The 20,342-nt window shown below is 48.1% G+C and overlaps 2 protein-coding genes across 2 annotated transcripts in view; one reads left to right on the forward strand and one right to left on the reverse strand.

Moving 5' to 3' along the window:
- Positions 1-9,720, forward strand: part of LOC105699984 (SET and MYND domain-containing protein 4) — a 25,155-nt gene extending 15,435 nt beyond the window's left edge. Inside the window, exons 7-10 of the mRNA XM_012425470.2 lie at positions 144-342; positions 748-963; positions 1,029-1,345; positions 9,600-9,720. Of these exons, the coding sequence (XP_012280893.1) occupies positions 144-342; positions 748-963; positions 1,029-1,344 (731 nt within the window). The 3' untranslated portion in view covers position 1,345; positions 9,600-9,720. The remainder of the gene's footprint in view (positions 1-143; positions 343-747; positions 964-1,028; positions 1,346-9,599) is intronic.
- On the reverse strand, positions 3,044-19,137 carry LOC105699985 (B box-binding protein). The gene is made up of 7 exons (XM_012425472.2): positions 18,967-19,137; positions 15,785-15,848; positions 11,490-11,523; positions 10,748-11,000; positions 9,632-9,942; positions 7,069-7,131; positions 3,044-6,832 (listed from the first exon to the last, which is right to left on the reverse strand). The coding sequence occupies exons 1-7, from the start codon at positions 19,025-19,027 to the stop codon at positions 6,785-6,787; spliced, it is 834 nt and encodes a 277-aa protein (XP_012280895.1). The 5' UTR covers positions 19,028-19,137; the 3' UTR covers positions 3,044-6,784.
- Between the last annotated feature and the right edge of the window lie 1,205 nt (positions 19,138-20,342).

Here is a 20,342-nt window from a genome sequence, read left to right on the forward strand (position 1 = left end):
GTCTATCTCGTGCCATACTTATCTCAAAAGAAACGTCCCATGAAGCGATTCGCTAACAACCGCCGACTCCATTCACATACATTCAGTTATAGTTCCTTGAGGATCTGGAAATTATTCTCGCTCTCCATAATCCATTTGCTCAGAGCCCAGCCCTGAAGAGGTCGCCGTGGGGTCTTTGCTCCTGAGGAACTTGCAGCTCCTGCAATTCAACGCCCACGAGATCTACGAGACCCGAATCGCCTCTGAGCATCGTTTTCGAGGGAGTAGACCTGTTTATCTAGGAGTGGCGATTTACCCTAGCGTGGCCCTATTCAACCACGACTGTTATCCGGCTGTGACAAGGTGAATCCCATGAAAGCCGACACGCTCGCGGAATAAAACCCGTCCCCACGTTCCGAGGGAGATTTCAATTAAGGCGGGCCGAAAAAGTGGCGTCAAAAACTCCTCGTTGGTGAAGCTTTTTGCCGAACTGAATGCCGCGGATGGTTTCAAACCTTACGGCGTGAATATCGAGGCCATAAAGGTCCTAATACCCATGAAATTTCAATCTTGGCGAAATTTCATTGCCAACGTTTACAAAAATTATTTAGAAAAAAGAGAAAAAAAGTAAAGAATATTTTATGGGCTTCGGGACCTTCCTTAGAGCCTCTGTATTCACATTGTAGAGCTTTAAATGATTTGATGCCACTTTCACCCTCCCTTAAGCTTCTAGACGTCGAAAAACGTAAAATTCTCTCTGCTTTTCAGGTACTTCGTCGGCAGAGACATCGTGATAAGGGCTACCAGAAGTCTGAATGTCGGAGACGCGGTGGCCGAGAATTACGGGCCGATATTTACCAAGAGAAGTCTGCAGGAGAGGCAGCGTTCCTTGTTCGGGCGTTACTGGTTCCGATGTGCTTGCACAGCTTGTACAGAGAATTGGCCATTGTTGAAGGACATGTCGAATGCCTCCGCCAGAATTCGGTTAGCTTCTCTCGTTAACAGCTGTGTGAAAAATAATTTCCCTCATTTCCTTGGCGGTCTTCTAGGTGTCCTACGCAGGGATGCCCGAAATTACTGGCGCGGCCTCGGGACCCGAAGAAGATCCTGAAGTGTCCTGGATGCCAAAAAAAAGTGTGCCTGGAAGAGGTGGAAAATAAATTAAGGGAATGCGAGACTGCCTACGAGAGTGGATTATCCAAGATGGACGCCGAGCGGCCGGAAGACGCGATTCGCGAACTCGCCGAAGCCTTGAAGAATTTCCACCGGATTGCGGCGCCTCCGCACAAGGGGACGCACCTTGCGGAAATTGCTCTGGCCGCTTGCATGGCGAATTCCGGAAACACTTGGACGATCGGAAGTTAGGGTAAGCGAAAACTTCCCCAATCAAAGATCCGCGAAGTTTGTCCCGCAGCTTCGCAACCGTGTAAACGATATATGATTAACGCAAGAACCAACGCTAGTTATAAATCAATGCTTGAACATCCGTTCGAAATAACTCTCGACAAAACCCCCGATATATCAGCCCTCTTGCGCTTATCTACATCTTTCTTTTGTATTAATAAATATAACCCAAGGCAATATTAAAGTCAAAATATTATAAAACTTTATCCCAAACTGGGTGCACCCAATCATTTGAAACTCTAACACGGGATTACGGAGGTGTCCTAATATAGGTCTTGAAACTCGGAAAATTTCATTTCTCGAAAATTCAAATCTCGTAAGTTTCAAGACCTTCGGTAAGACCTCCATAAGCGCGGGATAATGTTACAAATTATTCGGTATACCCAGTTTGGACCCAAGTTTTATGTCTTCACGTTTTAATATATATAAAAATGGCCCTTTCGTATCACCTTAAAATAACAAACAGCTGCTCTCGATTTTTCCTTCGATGAAGAAATTCGGTCCAGGATCAGGAACCGAGGGGCTATTCACTAGGAAATCAGCAAAAATGATTTCCTTCTCCGAGAGCCGATCGTCTTTGAATTTATACGATATGTTTATCGGCGCTTGTTACCGAATTGCATTGTTATGCAATTCGGTAACAAGCGCCGCTTGGCCTTAATATTGTGACAGTGTTTAAGTGATTTCCCGTTGATTTCGCGTAAAGATCCATGATTTCCTGAGTGAACACCCCCTCGATCAGGAATACAAAGGCGAAGGAAGGGCTCGACAAACACCATGCAACGCCACTAGTCTCGTTAGAACCTCGTCCTTGTCTTTTTCGATTTTTTTGTTTCGATTTATTTTTTATAATGCACATGTTTCGTGAAAAAATTAAATTCCATGTATGAAATTAGCATTTAGAGCTTCGCGTTTCGGTACAAAATTCACCGGGCAGTCGACGGACGAGCACCGGCGAGGTCCTCTTCGGGGAGGTCCTCCTCTTCAGGGCGAGTCGCGACCCGAAGAGCGCCTTCTCCTTCCCAAACCAGGATCCGCTCCCGAAGGATCGACGCTCCTCCCGAGCCACCTCGACCCTCGTGTATCATCCTCGCATCCAGCCCTTTCGAGTGCTTCCCGAGAACTCAAAGACTCCGAGCTCTAATTGACTGTCTGTTTGAATTATTGCAATCGATACCGATAAAACCGGGTGTCGCCGAATTCGCCCTCTCCTCTGAAATCCTTGCCGGAAAATCGTCGACCCCCTTTACGTAACTGCGCCCCAGTACAGAATTCCGCACCCCACGTTCGACAACAATTGACGTCTATAGCCATATTATTCCAACAAGCTAAGGACATCAACAGTTATCGAATTAGCATCAGCCTCGGGTCGACTTCCGATCCCATTTTTTTTTTCTTAAGAATGTCGATTAATAATCCCCCATTTACATCGAGGGTATCTCCAAGTTCGCATTTCTAGTTTACACCTGGAAACGCATTTACAGGTACGTCTCCTCCACGTTTCCACCGGCACCTTGAACCTCGGATTTACAAGTCCGCCATTTTGGTGTCATTCCCACTTGCACCTATATTTATAAATCCTTTAATCCCAATCGGGGCATTAAAAGGTCCTTCCTACTTATAAACCCTAGGTACCTAGATCTCGGTGGAAACGTAGGACCGGTGGACATTGATTTAAAGAAGTAGAGGCTGCTAACTCGCGGATTGGGTTGTTCTTGCATTTTTTTCTTTTTTATCTTTTCGGTTCATTCCTCGGGAATTTCTAACCCATGGAACGTGTGGAGCCTTCGAGGGGTGACATTCTCCCATGGGAAGCGTTACGGGGATATCAAGGGGGTCGGCGTCCATGGTGTTGTACGCACTCTAAGCGCACGCGAGGTTACATGCGTACACGAGTACACGTCCCGCCCCGACTTCGGCAATCCTCGGGGGAGCTCGCCGCATCGGACGGCACTTCCGATGGCGACTCTCCTCTCCTCTCTCTCCCACTCCCGCACACCCGTATCTCCCTCGCGCTCGGTAAGCTTCGATTTCATTCGACACATGCATTGTACCCTCGCCTCCACCTCCCGCTAGAACGCCTCCTCTCTCTCCTGTCTCTCCTCGCTCAGTTACAAAAAGTTTTTTTCCTCTTTTTTTGGTTGGGCATTTTTCTTTTCGCTTTTTTTTTCCTCCATTTACCGGCTGAAAAGTCGAGCCCGGGGCTCTATAATGCGTAGTGCGATCACGACCACCAGGTTACCCTCCTGCATCCCGAAATACCCAAAATACCCCACTGGACAACCGCGAAAGCTCATGGCTCTTTTAAGCTCGTCAACCGTTTACAATTTGAAGAAATGTCCACGTCGGTATAACCGAAGGAAACGTCCTGCCTCTTAAACCGCGATCTCAGGAGTTCTTAAGGCGATCCGAAAGTGGGCGACACCTTTAAACAAAAACCAAAAAAAACAAATTTGTATAAACAAATTTAGGGAGAAAAGATTTAAGTCCCATGAGTGTAGGGACCTTTAAGAGGGCCTCTACATGCATGGGGTGGGATTTCAAAGGATCCGGTCCCCCCAGTACGGAGAAAACTGACATAAACGACCGATCGCTCTCGAATCGCCTTAAGGCTGCACCCGGCAACCGGAAAAGAGACGTCGCGAGTTCGCTCGTCGATTTATCCATGACTGTGCGACACTGTACGTGAATTTCGACGAGTCCTCTCATTGAGCTTCTTATCCGAAAATGTAGGAACTTCCCCGTCGAGAATTATCCGTTTTCGGGATGCCGGGAAACCGTAACCGAGGGTCATTGTCTCGCTTGGGGAGTTCCTATACTCTCTCCCCGTTGTTTCTTCCCTACGTCTTCACTCTCTCCCTCTCCCTTCCACGCCCGCGTACGCACGGGACGATCCTACGTCCCCATGGATTAGTATTTTTTTTTTATAATCGATTACGCAAACAAAATTATGCACAAAGGTCTCAACGGGTTCGAGTATTAAGCTACCTTAAAAAGTAACGCGGACCGCCGACTCTATAGAAGGGCCAACGGAGAACAAACGGATAGGGGGAGAAAAAAAAATTTCTTCTTTTTTTTAAAGTACGTGAGAACAAACAGATAAGAGATATAGCTCCGTGGTTCTTGGTATGACGTGGCGTGGCGTAGCGTGGCGTGACGTGTTAGATGTAGCACTGATGCGTGTCGACACCCGGACTCGCATCGAGCACGACGAATCGACACGAAAGATGGGCCCGAAGATAGACGTGAAATAACAAAAGCCGCAATAAATCGATTCCGCGGCGAAACCTCCGCAGGATCGCGGAGGGGTCCAAGGAGATCCTCGACCTCGACCTCGAGGACTCCCCCGTGACCCCGGAGGTCCCGACAAGCTTGCAAATGAACCTTTTCATTTTATTCTCTCGTCTCTCCTCTCATCGGTGCTACAAACTAAGGATAGAAAAAATCTCTATATAGATTTTCTCCTCCGTGTATAAATGTATATATGTATATTTTTTCTCTCTCTCTTTAATCTCTCTCTCTCTCCCCGTCGACAAATCGTACGTGCAGTGCGGATCTCGATCGTCTCGATTTCGAAGGAAAAAAGGATCTTTTTTTAGATAAAAAAAAAATTAATAAACTGCCGCGCAACCGAGAAACAACCGGGAAACCGGAAACCGTTGGAGAAGACCTCGTCCGGCGAACGAGAATAGGGAAACGAGCCCTGATCGCTAGTCCGCGTGTCCTAATTTCTCGCTTAATCGGCGAGACATCTCGAGATATCCTCCGATCAAACAGTCAATAATGCAACCAGTCGAGTCACGGGCCCCCTAGGGGCCCGACAAAGTGTTATTGGTACATCGTTTAGCGGTAAAAAGAGAATTAATGCAGAGCTAAACGGCGCCTTGAACGTACATGACGAGCGTCACGCGTGGTCGCGACAAAAGTGCTTCCCAAAGTCAAAGATGAAATAATAGAGACACGCGCGCGTGTATGTATCTACATAGGGTGTACATCCAATTTACGACGGTAACTATCGAGGGTGCATCGTTATTCAATCGCTTTCTCGTACGGTGACAATATATCCTCGTTCTAGAACGTGAGTCGCGAAGTTGGGAACATCTCAAAAGGAGAGGGAAGGAAGAGAAAAAAAAAATAAGAAGAAAAAGAAGAAGAAAGTCGCAGAGAGACCCAAGGACGTGGAAATCTCAAGTTGAACGTAAAGTGTACACGCGCAAAGCGCAGGTACATGTCACGTATCCGACGATACTTCCTCCGCGGGGAAGATAAGCAATGATTAACTCAAGTATGAAACGATAAATACGGAAAAAAAAAAAATAAATAAAGGGAAATAAGAAGGGAGCAAAACAAAAACCCTAGAACAAAAGTCAGCCTTCCTTTCGCCATCTCGCGCGCGTTAGTCGAGAAAGACGGTTTTCGTCAACCGTGCTCGCGCCTCTTCCTCATTCTCGTAATCTCTTCTTCGAGGCTTCCTGTACTCTCTTTTGCCTCTCCATCGGAATATTCCGTTCCCTCCGGCACTGCACAGAATTTGACGCGGGTATCAAGGTTCCCTTGAAGTTCAAGGTATGCTCTTCTTCCCTCGGAGACGCTTTTCTTTCACGTCCCCTAGAGATGAGCAAGTGATGGGTGTGTGTGTGTGTTTTGTGTGTCGTGCCTAACACGACGTATGCAAGTGTAGGTGTCGTGTCACGTGACACGGGGGGTGTACGTGTGTACGTGTGTATGTGTGTGTGTGTAGATGAATGGATGGGATGAATTGCAATGAAATTACATCGATGTTGCCGCCACGGTTCCGGCAGAAAGGCGCCTCGCGTTTTACCCGGGGCTTTGCCTCTCCGACCGTGATCGATTCTCCACGATACAGTCCACACCACGAAGGGAAAACTTGGCAAAAGGAAATCCTGGCGACCCGATATACGCGTACATACGGTAGGGTGGTGTTACGCTAATCCCGGTACGTTGAGCCTCGAGGCGCAGATCGGTGCGCCGGTTAGGGATTATTAATTAAAAAGGTACACAAAACGTAAGATGACTGCCGTAGACTCGTTCCAGCGCTTCCTTTATAGCTGTTCTTCGCTCGAGATGCGTTTTCTCTCTCATATCTCTCCTCTCTCTCGCGATGCCTGAATGTCGTCCTGCGCTTCCGGCTTCCGCCTTCGTGGGGGAGAGTGTGGAGTAGTGTTTGTTTGTTTGTTTGTTTGTTTTTTTTTTTGGATTTTTCTTTACGATTGTTATAGTATATTGTTGTTGCTGCTTCTTGCTGATGCTGCTGATTCACTGCTGCTGCTGCTGATGGCTACTCTGCTTCTGCGTATCGGTGTATAACCGGTGTTGGTGTTATATTTAAAGAGTGGTTGTTTTTTTTTTTTGTTTTTTAGTGGTGGCGTTGGTATTCTCGTTAAGCAGTGCTCTCAGTGGTGGTGGTGTTCTGCACCGGCTGACTCTCCTGGAAGAAAAAACAGTGGAAGCAAGAAATTAGAGCGGAGAATACGCTAGGTTTCTTTTTTTCTTTTTGTGTGTTGTTTTTGCGAAGAATACTTGGAAGTAACTTGCACTGATTTAGACACAACTACGAGGTGGTTTCAATTAAACGCAGGAGCAAATTAAAATCCCGAGACATATCTCGGTAACGACAAAGCTATGTTGTTTTTTAAATCTGAATAAATGAAGGATATGCCTTACCTGTGGAGCAGGGGCAGCGGCAGGTGCATCCTTCTCTTTGGGTGCATCCGTCTTCTGCTCCGACTGGAAAATATATTTAAGAGACCGTTTATACATTGACGCACACGTAGGTAAATAAAATACATCTATTTGCACGTGGAGTAAGTCGCTTCACCGTAGAACTTCAGTGAACACGGTAAAATAGAAAATTCGAGCGAAACCCTGCTTGGCGCGACCACTTTCTGGTATCCCTCCATCAACCTACAGGATTCCAACAACTCCCGAGTTTTCCTTCCAGGGGCGTAAAGCTCGAAAGCTGCGATTGCTACGAGGCAATCTCATAAATCAACCGAGGCTGGCAAAGCCCCTATTTCCCCAGGATTGGGGTAACCAGCGTCGAAGAAAAGAGATTTCACGCCGGATGTTCCCTCAAAAATGGATCTCCTTGGGCCCAGCCTTTCACGCCTCGAGTCGGTTTCCATGCCAGAAAACCTGCAACTGTCATCCCGATCGAGAAACAACCGGGCAAAATCGCGCTAAACACCGAAAACTCGGAATCGCAACCCCAGGGGATCCATTAGGAAACTTCGTTCTCCACAACTGTGCTGCAGAACGGGACCAACTTCCTGTGGTATTCTGTCGGATCCCCGAAACTTCCGGAAACCAGGGTGCGAAGCCGCAGGGAGAATCCTTGATCGCGAGTTCCCACGACGAGTCCCACGGGATATCTCGAGAAAATTCGCCAAGGGCTGGCTGGCAATGTTCAGGAACCGAGCGATCTGGACAGGGAAGAAGTAGCCTGGAAGAAGTGGCTACAGACGAGAAGTGCAGCCTGCCACCGAGTTCCCAACATCCGGAACAGCCGGTGCCGCTTGTCGATAAGAACCCCACCGACAACACTCGTGCTTAGAAAACCTCCAAAAACCGCCAACTCCGACTTCAGCCGCAAACCCTGCCACGTTAACTTTTTCCCTACTCCTCGGAACCAGCCTCCGGAAATGGCGGACTGTACAGCATCGCCTGCGAAAATGCATTGATCTAAGGTTCTAGAATATTCTGACGCTCATAACGGGAACAGGAAATATCTCGTGACCTTGTCCAGCATCAGATTTCAGGATCTTCAAAGGGGTAGCACCCGATTTTGCGTAACTCCTCCAGGATTAAATAGGCAAAGGATACCTTGAGGGGTCTGTCGGCGACTTCGGAAGGGTTCTTGGTGTTCTGCGCCTGGGGAGGATCGGGTTTGTTAGCAGCGGCGGGTTGTAGGTTCTCTTTGTTGGCACTCTGCAGGGTGTTGTTGGCGGGACGGGATTGGCGGGGCAAACGGCGCCGGTAACGTGGACGTTGAGGACGCTGGGACCCTCCACTCTGACCACCTTCCCCGGGACCCTCCTCGTCGTCGCTCACCTGACAATTCAGTTTCGAACTCGAGGATTCGTCACCCGGGGAGGGTCGTAGAGCCAAGGTCGATGGAAAATACTCAAAAAAGCGCAATTAGGGGCTGCATTTACAGCGGCAGAAATCTTCGGGGTTAACCGAATTCGGCGTTGAAGATACCATACGAGCCCGACCAGACCAGGCAAGTCCTTATCGGCGCAAACACTCGTCTACGCCCAAGTGATTCCAACTTATCACTCAGCAGCGATCTCAAACCCGTGGAAACCCGAAAGTTCCCCAGCCGCCTACCCATCCGTATAACGTATCTCGCAGGGCTGAGGAACTTCTGGGACAGTTAACACTCTGCAAACTGGCCATTCGTAGCGGGAATGGTGTCGCGGGTACCAGGCGACACCCCAAACCCGAAAGGGAGATGGTAACCCATTGAAAGGGCCAGCCAGACCCTAACGACATTGTCACATAGACGTGTCCACCCAAAGTTCGCCTTTCCCGAGTGTTCTCTCTCTCTCTTTCTCGCAGTACATCAACTCGAACGCACCCTCAACTAAGGCGAATCTTCGGGTTCCACGCAGTGTTGATAAAAGTAATGACATAAAAAAAAAAGAAACAGAAAAATCCCATTTTTTTTCTTAAACTGGGATTAAAATCGTAATTTTTAAAATAATCTCAATTATTCAAGTAAACGCCCCGTTCTAGAGCTCAGGTTAAACCAGGACCAGAATTGATACAAAACCACGAGACCTCTTAACGCGTTAACACATTCGCAACCGCTGACGTGAATTCACGTCTCTTCAAGTTCTATTCCTGGTTGCCGCTGACGTGAATTCACGTCCATGACGATACACGATACAAGTTTGTGGCAACCAGTTTCAGAATTTCATTATTTTCGCCAATACTCGGTATTTTTTTTTTACACAGAATTCTTAATGCCGCGTCAGTCCCGTGAGACTGTATTAAATAAAAATAGTTGGTCTAAGAGAACAAAGACTCTCTGATATTAAAATCCCTGATTAAGAAGCTCGGTAGAGTTACGCGCCAGATACACAAATACAAGCGCTTAACATAGCGTTATAAGGCGCGGTAGGCGGGATTTTAATCATATCCCTGATCTTATCTCAACTCTGGTTCTAATGTTTCCCTTTTTCGAAATCTAGGAAGTGGACTATCATCTGTAAGGTAAGCTCACCTGGGCGTCCTGACTGCGGGGACGCCTGGGAGGGCCGCCGCCTCTTCCTCCGCGGAAGTTGCGCCGGAAGAAGCGACGTAGAGGAGGTCCACCGCGTCCTCGGCTTCCGCGCACTGCGCCGCCCTCGGACGTCGTCCCCTCGGCGTTCTGCTCGCCCCCGCCCGCCTCGGCGCCGTTCTCTCCCTGTTGCGGGGTCGGGCCCGAGCGACGCGCTCCGCGGAAGTAGCCGTCGTAGTGGCGTCGAGGCCTGTAGCGTCTCAGCTGGCCACCGCCTTCGCCGGCGTTCGCGTCTTCTCCGGGCTTTCCTTCGCCTGCAGGACGACAAGGGATTGTTAATAAATAAAAGTGACGTTTTAAAATATAGTCTCGTCCACCTGCCCAACAGCCTCCGGAGTCTCTAGGTGTGCCTATCCGCGTGGTAATCAATACTTAATAAAAATCGTGATTTAAGGTCTTACATATATACGTACTAAAAAATCAAAATATGAAATATTTCTCCAAACTAGGTGCTCCGAATAATTCGGATCTTTAACCCGTGATTATGGAGGTCCCAGCGAAGGCCTTGAAACTCGTAAAATTTCATTTTCCGATCAGAAATGCTGCATTTATCCCGGACGGGAGCCAAAAAGATACATTTTCTTTTTTCTCGAAGAAATGAAATTTCGTCGATTTGAACACCTTCATTAGAACGTCCATAATCGCGCGTTAAAGTTTTCAGATTATTCGGTGCACCCAGTTTAGAGAAAGGTTTTAGATATATTTTCACGTTTCGTGATATACAGAATAACCCTTTTGTCACCTTAACGCCAAAGTCAGGCACTTAAGGTGGTGAAACACGTAAAGGAATTTGATCTACGTCAATAAAGATGATTTTTCTAAATGCCTTCGTTGCCGACGTTCGTTTTTATATTGACAGCTGTATCGAATTATAATGGATATTGTACCAAATGGCATACTCCACAATTCTTAGATGATCAAGAGTGATGAGTCAAAGTTTCGGACAGTTTGGTCTAATACCCTTTAAAAAAAGTGTTGTATTCGAATCGACTGATTTGAAGGGTGTTTCACTTCACCTTAAATTTGATAAATATTAATTATTTTTTTTAAGATACTAACCGGATTCATAACCTTCCTGGCCCTCGCGAGGTCTGCGCGGTAGTCGAGCGTTGCCCCGTCTAGGGTAGACCCATTGACGATAAGTGCGACGTCTGTCCGCGGCATAGGGCGAGCCCTTGACCGCCTCTCCATCGGGGCCGGTGACGTTGGCCGCCTCGTTACCCTTTTCGCCGATAACCACGTCGAACTCGACGACCTCGCCATCTCCTACGCTCCTGACAGCTTTCCTCGGGTTGTTCTTCACGATAGCCGTCTAGAGAAAGAAAAAACGACCCTCGATTTAAGTACCACCTCTCTATAACGATCTAAGTGACACGACGAGTCGTCTCTAATTTGTACATCTCGTGTTCCCCCACGTGAAACATTAGTTCACGAGGTGATTAAGATGTAAGTAAATCCCTACCGATTTTTATCAGTATACGCCGAGGGGTTATTCCCTCATGAAATCATGGATTTTAATACTAGAAATCACCCGGAGAACGTTTTAAATCACCGAAACATTATCACGAATTTAAGGTCGACCTGTTACCGAGTCATACTGTTATCATATAAAATCAAAGACAAAGGTTATCAAAGAAGAAAATCGTTTTCCCAGATTTTCGGGTGAAGCCCCTCGGTGGTGTACTCGGAAACTACATCGTTTATACTCGTCGAGTCAACGGCGAGTAAAAAAGAAAAAGAAAAAAAATTATTCAGTGAGTCCAACTGTTTGAAATATTCAACTCGTTGCACCTATACTAACCTGATGGACAAACACATCTTCCTTGGTGTCGTTCCTAAAACAAAACAAAAAAGAGGAAAGGGTTAATTATATCGTCATCCATGTTATCTCGTATTAGGAGGAAGAATCTTATGGCAAGGAGTTAACGAGAGCGACTCGTTCATCCCTGGAAGCAATCGATATGTTGTGATACACCCTCGCCCCGTTGCGTACGCACGCACACGCACTCGTGGCGGCGGTGTGAATGAACGAGTTCCCTCCTCTCCGCCGCGCCTCCTGTCGACGATGCGCGGAACATGCCGACGCAGATGTCTCTGCCGAGAGCGGGAGGTCGTTCACCTCCCCGAAGGGGGCGTCCTCGTGACGAGGAGGTCGCTGCAAAACGCCACCCCGACCCTCTCCCCTTAGAGCAGGGAGAGGGTCGAGATATACGACCAACGGGCGATTTTCACGGTTCACCGGAACCGATCGACTTTCGATTAGGGCTGATTATCGCGGCGCCACCCCCGGAGTTAACCTCTCGAGAGAAAAGGGGGTGGCTATCATCCCTGGAGGTCCTAGCGGAACGCCGCGTTGGGATTTAAACCCGCCTGTCGAACGGATTAGCGAGGAGATGTCGCAACACCACGGCGGGGGAGAAAAACCGTCGCGCGGACGATTAGCGGACAGGAAGTCCATTTTATAACTACTTGGCCGGCCCAGTGGAGAACAAAACCGAGGGCCTCGGGTCGGAACGAACGGTTTCTCCTCAGGTTTCACCGAGACTGAAGAGCTCGCCTGGAAGTTCGAACCTCTAATCGCAATTCCCGAGATGGAACGTACTGATAAAATCGGGAGAAAATAGAAGTCTCCGTCGAACGTAGGGGGTATTAGAAGAACGTGAATTTCGATTTCGATTTTTTCTTCCAGATCTTTCGAGAAGTTGAGAAACCTTGCGAGAAGATATTACGAAAATTTGAGGAGCGGGTACTCTCGCCCCGAGGTGCGTGCCGCGACGTCCACTCGACGCCGCGTCCCGCGGGCTAATGAGGGCCTCAGTCGGCGCTTCGCCTCGTGAAATTCGGCCGGCACTCGGCAATAGTCGGCTTCCCTCGGCTTCCCTCGGGCCGCGCGCCGCGGAAGACGAGATCCCGCCGCGATCGAGGCTCCCTCGGTAAGCATTCCCCGGAGCCCGCGCCCACGCGATCACATGGACCGCGAGTTGCGGTCGATACCCGCTAACCGGCGCTTCCCGCGCGACGTTAATCCAATCAGAAGAGAGCGCGGGGGTCCGTTCGGAAGAATGTCCAACGAGGCCTTCGAAACATCTCGAAATATCTCCAAACATCTACTAAACGGATCGATCGACTTCTCTGAACGACTCACTCAACCCTCCTTAACCGCTCCACAACCCTTAAGATAAAAAATAATTCCAGATCCTTGTTTATCGGAAAGCCGACAGGAATCTGATAATAACATGTTCGGGTATCGATCGATCGCTTCTCGTCACGCGGATTCGCGGGGAGCGCGGACGGCGCGGTCTCGGCCGGGCCGCATTCGAGAAATCGATGGACGCGCCATCGGAGCCGGAAGAGCGAAAGAGGGAAAGAGAAAGAGAGTGGGGCCCCCCTCCCGAGGTTCCTGACCCGGCTCAAGGCGCCGAAAACCTAACCCCTCCGCCCTCGGCGCGCCGCGGTGCCGCGCGAGAGAGGTCGCGACCTGCGCGCCGTCCCGACCTCCCTAACCCTCGCGATGCCCCAGTCGCGTCATCTAATGCAATCAGCCGACTCATGGACGATCTTCTAAAAAGGACATCTGTTTAAGGTGATATGACAAGGTCATTCTGTATATATCGAAACGTCAAATTACTTATAAAACCTTTCTCCAAGGTGAGTGCACTGAATAATTTAAAACTTGCGACATTTCATTTAAGAGAAAAAAATGTATTTATCGCGTACAAGAACCAATAAAAGAAAAAAAAACTTTTTTCCCTCAAAAAATGAAATTTCGTGAGTTTCTATATCTTCATTAGGACCTCCATAATCACATGTTAAAGTTTCAGATTATTTCGGCGCATCCAATTTGGAGAAAAGCTTTTATAGAAATATTTCGACGTTTTATATATATATATAGAATGACCCATTCGTATCTTAAATTTTGTAGTCTAGCCGTTTGTAATTTACAGCGGAGAAAATCTGAGGTGTCCACTCGATACCGAAACGTGCCCGTCATTAAGAGTCAACTATGCAAATTATAGGGCGAGAGGAGGTACCACCAAACCCGGTCGCAACTGGAACGAGGAGTCCGCCCGACCTCGAGGCGCAGCGCGAAACAATATGGCGGCGAGCGGCAAATTTTTGGCCGGTCGCCAGGCAAACGGGGAAGCTAGAAATAGAGGCCGATAGGTGGAGGTTCTGACGCGCGCCTACCGGGAAACGAGAGTACGGAGAGCCCCGCGTGTCCTGCCGCAAATGGCGCAGCCGAGTTGGAGGGAGAACGCCCCGATGTGGGGGCGCCTTAAAGGAGCCGATGCAACCAGCCCCATAAGGAGACGACACGAAATTTCGGTCGAGGTACGAGGCGACTCTCCATGAAACCTTTCCCTACCATTCCCTCGTCAGCTCCCTCTATTTGTCCAGACGACCGTGCCCGAGGAGCCCCCAGAAAACATCGAATTCAGCCGAAAACGATAAGAACCCTGGACGGGAACACCTCAGAGAAAACGAGATATTCGCTCTGATCAGGCTAACCTGCACCGAGAAAAATGTATTACGACGAGGGATGAATTCCCGCCGTTTTAATTACGTTACGTTACATCAAAAACGGCGGAGACTTATTCCTCAACCTAATACTTGATAAATAGGCGCCGTCTCTACAAGGAATATGATAGACATCACAGAAATAGAGAATACAATTGTAGGAAAAAAAAAACAGTACAACCTGTAAAGTGATTACTTCTTTTCATAGTTGTATACCACTTGTAGAGACCGGTGAATACTTTACAATCCTAGTGACAATACTACTTTTTCTCGGGGTGGCGGCGGTGAACCGAGATTACCTGATCCCCATTAAAAATTCACGAATGGGATGGGAAGCACCTCGAGTTTCAACGACTGAAACCGATGTTGGTTCTCTCTCTTTTTCTTCTACGGAAGGCCAAAAAACGATCGTTGAATCGAGGCTTAAGGTGAAGTGAAACACGTAAAGGAATTTGATCGACGTCAATAAAGATTTATCTAAATGCCTTCGTTGCCGACGTTCGTTTTTATATTAACAGTCGTATCGAATTATATTGGATATTGTACCAAATGGCATACTCCACCTGTCGTTTTCGTACATTAAATATCAAGAAATCGAAGTAAAACTCTAGAAATCCTCTGAATTCATGCTTTCTGGGACCCTAATTGACTGCAGAGGGACCCCCTGCGCCATCTGTGATTTCCAGGTCAATTAAATTTTCACTCCGAGACCTCGTATTCCCATCCTTTTAGCATAGAAGCGCATACAACACTTTTTTTGCAGTTATCCCGTTCAAATGCGAGTTTATCGATTACCAGAGTGTTCTAAATTGTCGTAAAATTGTCCTGACCCTTTCGATTCTCATATCAGAGCCTTCGATAATTGTATATTGATCGAAATATGAGACCACGACGCCATTTTGGTTCTGGTCTGGGTCGTTAACAAATTTTTTCCAAAAATCCAAATTTTGAAAGTGTCAGGACAATTCTTAGATGATCAGGAGTGACATGTCAAAGTTTCGGACAGTTTGGTCTAGTACCCTTAAGAAAAAGTGTTGTATTCGAATCGACTGATCTGAAGGCGGTTTCACTTCACCTTAAGTTGACGATACGATGTTATCTACCCCGAGGAGAGGTTCTCACCCCTTTCGACCGTTTGCAACGACCTCCTACGCGACAATGCCCATTCCCGCGTCCATTCCCGGGAAACAGGGAAGCGTCCCTTTTTTTTTCTTTTTTTTTCTAAATAAAGGGTTCTCTTTCTCCGGGATAATGGTGGAGTCTCGCAATGCCACGGGACACGGCCTGATTAATAACCAGGGTGATGCGTCCGGACGGCAATAATGCAGTCCTTCAAGATCCCATAAACGTCCGACAATGAATTTGATGGAACGTAACTCTGAATGCAGAAAAGCAGAAGGCATTCGGGGCCTCCGCGCTTGGCAGCCGCAGCGGAGAGGCCGCACGTCCATGCGATTTGCCATTTCCCGGCCGAATCCTTGCCGGAAATCGGACTGATCTAAAATGCTTATCAGAGAGTCCGTAAGGCGAGGATCGATCGGACGAAACAAAAAATTAATTAATGCATCTTGGACCGACCTGTTGATAAACCCGTACCCACTCTTCACGTTGAACCACTTGACAGTCCCGGTGACTTTGTTAGCTGCAAAGCACAGGAAAAGAACAGTTAGGACAGTGGCACGTGTCGTTACGGAGAGTAAACGACGTAATATTAAGGTGTTATGAAAGCGTCATATACCGAAAAGTGAAAAAATTAATAATACTTTTCTCCAAACTGGGCGCACTGAATATAATTTGAAACGTTAACACGCGATTATGGAGGTCCCAAAAAAGGCATTTTTTTTTTTCCCTCGACAAATGAAACTTCGTGAACTTAAGACCTTCCTTAGGATCTCCACGCGTTAAAGTTTCAGATTACTCGGGGCATCCGGTTTGGAAAAAAGTTTTATAAATATTTTCACGTTTGGATATGTATATATGTAGTGACCTTTTAATATCACCTTAAAATCCCGCGAAATAAATTTCCATTCCATTTTGAGCAGTATTTTCAACGACACATTGCTCGAGCGCTCTCAGGGAACCACTGGGTTTCCAGTAGGGGAGAAAAAAAAACCAAATTCGAAAATTTATATCATGGAGGTTATATCATAGACGATATTATTTCTATTAGATGTGCGGTCGCTAACGAGAGGCCTAAAGGAATTCATGCGAATAAAATCGGAGGATTATTCGCAGGCCCAACTCCTCAAATGTATATCACCGAGGTTTATTAAAGTCGCCCACGTGCCAGCTCTTGGGTTTCTATCTGGCGTCTTAAACGCGGCCTGTAAACAAACGATAAAGGCTGACTTTAAGCCAAGCCCAAGACAGATTACCGGCCTGTATAAACTGCACTGTTAATGCCCAGTTTACAAACTAAAGGTCGCGTTGATACTAACTACGAATGAAACATCGCGAGAGGGATGACAAAAATAAGACTTCCAACTGAAGGCAAAATCTAATCAATAGTCCTCTTATTCAGCCGCGTGTAACTAGATTCAAAATGAATTCTACCCACAGATGCGGAATGCATCGCTGAAAATCGAAACCAGTTATGAAATGGTACGTCGCGTCTGCGTCTGTCAGGCTAGTCAAGGGTCGATTACTTGAAATTCCAAGGGAAAAAAAAAAAGAGAGGAAAAGAGACCAGCCCGTCCTGGATCATGAACGGGCTTTTCGCGGCCGAGCGCCGATGCAAATTTTCAATTACCGCAAGTGCACCGGATATTTCGAACAACCCGCCGCGTCGAGCGTCAATCGAATGTCAATTCTATTTTTACGAATTTCTCACGGGCTCCCCCCTCGAATTCTGAAATTACCCCGTTCATGACCTGTTCGCCTCGTTAAACTGGTTTACGCTTAACGATAAATCGCTGCGATAAATGGGCGCAAACTATGCAGACGTGACTGAGACGGGGACACTATAGAGCTGTATTTAACTGTTTACAAATCACTTTTAATGAAACATAATTGAGTTGAACACAAATTTGTAAGGATATGGATTTTTAAAACCACCTATTTTCAATGTCGTTTCATCCTAGCTGATCGATCTTCGATATTTGTAATGATCTACCGAAGCGACATTATATCGAGAGTCGATAATAGGGCGAAAAATAACGTCGGAAATAATTTCAATTTAATTTTCGTTTACCCGGGCTGATCGATCTTCGATAGTTGTAACGATCTATCAAAACGATATTATTTCGAGAGTTGAGAATGGCGCGAGAAATAACGTCGGAAGTAATTTCAAATTTAATTTTCGTTTATCCGGGCTGATCGATCATCGATATTTGTAATGATTTATCGAACCGTCATCATTTCGAGAGAGTCGATGGTTCGACAAATGGCGACGCGATCACCCCCGAAATTTTGGACACATAAATACCGATCATTTAATTATTCTATCCAGGACTAATCTTGGACATTTCTAATAATTAATCCGGAGGCCATCATTACGAAAGCGTCGATGGCTTGATAAATGGCGACGTAGGAAGAGGCAACACCGTTGAGCGTGACCTCCGAGTGGCTCGTCTTGTAAATACCGATTCAAATTCCCGGAGCCTATCCTGAACGGCTTCGCAGGCGAGGCCGAAAGCAGAGTACTCGATATAGCCTGAAATATTAACGTCCTCCGAGGGGCGGCGATCCGTTCCCGGCGCGACTTTCTTAGAGACGAATCCCGTGTAATTCTCGCGGGAGCCCCGAGGACGGCACGGCTGAACTTTAGAGTCTTCTCGGGAAGCTTCTTTCGCCGTAGGTTCCCCCGCAATGGTTTCCGCCCAGGTGGCAAAGGTTAGTCCGGCCGGTCAAACCGATTACTCGGTCAAATTCAGTCCGCAGGCCGAGAAGATACAAGAGAACCAAAGGACAACACTCTTACGATATTTACTTCCAAAGTCTGCCCCCCTAAAATATGACTCATCCCTAACAGAGCGGCGTGTAAATTGAAAATATACGTTCGACTATCCCCCGCAAAATCCGAAACTCGGAACCACCCAGATATACACCTTCGCGCGGCTTTTCTTCGAGCGACCCGCGCGCCTCGGTGCGCGAAGCTAACCTCAAAATGGTAGCCGAAACGTCTGAAATTAGCGGGGAATTGGAAGGAAACGGGTGTAACGGAAATACTCCGAGAGCGCTCGAGGCCCTAAATCGGTGCCGACGACATCTAAGCCGAGAATTCAGCTAGGGAAAGATCGGGGAAAAGATCGGCGCTCGCAGGTCGCGCGAGCATCGATTGCGAGCGCGCGCGACCTACTCGCTCCGTTTCTCTCCCACCCGCAGGTTCGCCGTCGCTGCGTCTCGCTCGCTCCCCGGGTGGCGCGTACCGACGCGCATCTGCCCGTTGACGAGCTCCGACGTCCCGGCATGGCCGAGCCGTAAGCAGAGAGCGTCCCGGGACGCTTTAACCTTTCCGTGACGGCCGGGAACTAGTTGGAACGAAATGAAAGAAGCGACCCTGGGCCGGCGCGCACGCCGGCCACATGGCGCGCGTCTGCTGGCCCCGGACGCCATTGCTGTCGGCGCCGCGTTTGCTTCGGTAAACGTGCCGTGACCCGTCGACCCGAGTCGCGGGCTCCAGCGGAAGACGCGACAACGGAAAGGGGGACAACGAGGGACGTCAGCGACGGGAGAACCGCCCGGACAGAGACGGAAGAGCGTCCTTAACGGGGCCGCGTTGGGTGTCGCGTTCGTAGCTACCGCTAGAATTTTCCGCTTACCGATGACCATCTTTGACTGGGGAGCCTTCGGGTGTTCGTGCTCCTTCTCCGGGTCAGCCATGGTGGTGGTGCAAGGTGTTAGACACGCCGCTGCCGAACCTAGATGTTCCCGTCCTTCTGGTTGTACTGTTGGTTCCCTTCTAATCTCGCCAACATGGCTGCAGCTCCAGGCGACCGGACAAACATCGTTCCGCTGTAAGGCGAGCGCTGATTGGCCGACCGCCCGCACTGTTGCGCCGCTCGACCAATCAAAGGGCGCCGTTCGCCGCGCATCGGCCGCGGCACACGCTCGCCGCTCGACGCCCGGCCGGCGGAGCCGCGAACAGGGCGCCGGCGGAAATCCAGGGGTGTACGCGAGCCGACGGACCCGGCCACTCCCGAGTCGACTGAATATTATGCCATTTCTCATCTACGACAATTATTTCCCCGAAAGCTGCTAGATCATCTCGAATAAATTTGAGAATATTGAACGGCCTCGCCTCGTATTTCTCGCCTCCTTTCGTATCGATTCTGGGTACTATTTTTTTTTACTCCGATTAATTCTCCGACTCGCTCGACTGGCAACACGTGCTGACCGCGCGAGGGAACGTCTCGCATTTCGAATTTTCACTTACGGCCCGATCTTATAGAATGCATCTTCTCGAATAAATGGAAGAACATTGCACGACCTAGCGTAGTATTTCTCGCCTCCTTTCGTATCGATTGCGGGTATTATTCTTTTTTTTTCTTCAATTTCGATTAATTCCGACTCACAACACGTGCCGCGACCACGCGAGGGAACGTCCTCGCATTTCGAATTTTCACTTACGGACCGATCTTGTAGAACCGAATTTACAAGAAAATGCCGTTCCCTCCGAATTAAATGAACCCCTTTGTAAGGAAGTGGAAGTGTTAAGTGCGAAATAAACAGTTTCGCTTTAACGAAGACCTTCAACCAAGCCTTATAATGGACGCCGGACTTTTAGATCTTCTAATAAGATTTTCCTTGTCAATTTCGTTATTCCAGATTTTCCAATTTTAGCCTCGCGCTGGCCACGAATCAACGGGACGAAATGGGAATATCATTCCGAGGGACGGTTGCTGATGGCTTTTATACGTTTTCAAAGTCGTACCCGTTAACGTGATTAATGGTCTCATCGAGTCGCTCTTGCGGATGGATTTCAACAGGACTATATATTAAGTAATTTACGTTTGGATTCATTCAAGTGGCTCATATATTGATATCATTTAAATGCGTCCACACGTGGACCTGCTTATTCAGTGGAAGCCCCTTGAGAATGCACGCACGGCCCTGATTTCTAATTCGGGACAGTTTAGGGGAAATTCTCAAGGGGCGAACGAGGAACGTGTCAAGAATTTCCCGGGAATGACTCTTT

This window comes from Orussus abietinus, unplaced genomic scaffold (genome assembly GCF_000612105.2).
Source record: "Orussus abietinus isolate OABI.00-Male unplaced genomic scaffold, Oabi_2.0 scaffold115, whole genome shotgun sequence".
NCBI lineage: Eukaryota > Metazoa > Arthropoda > Insecta > Hymenoptera > Orussidae > Orussus > Orussus abietinus.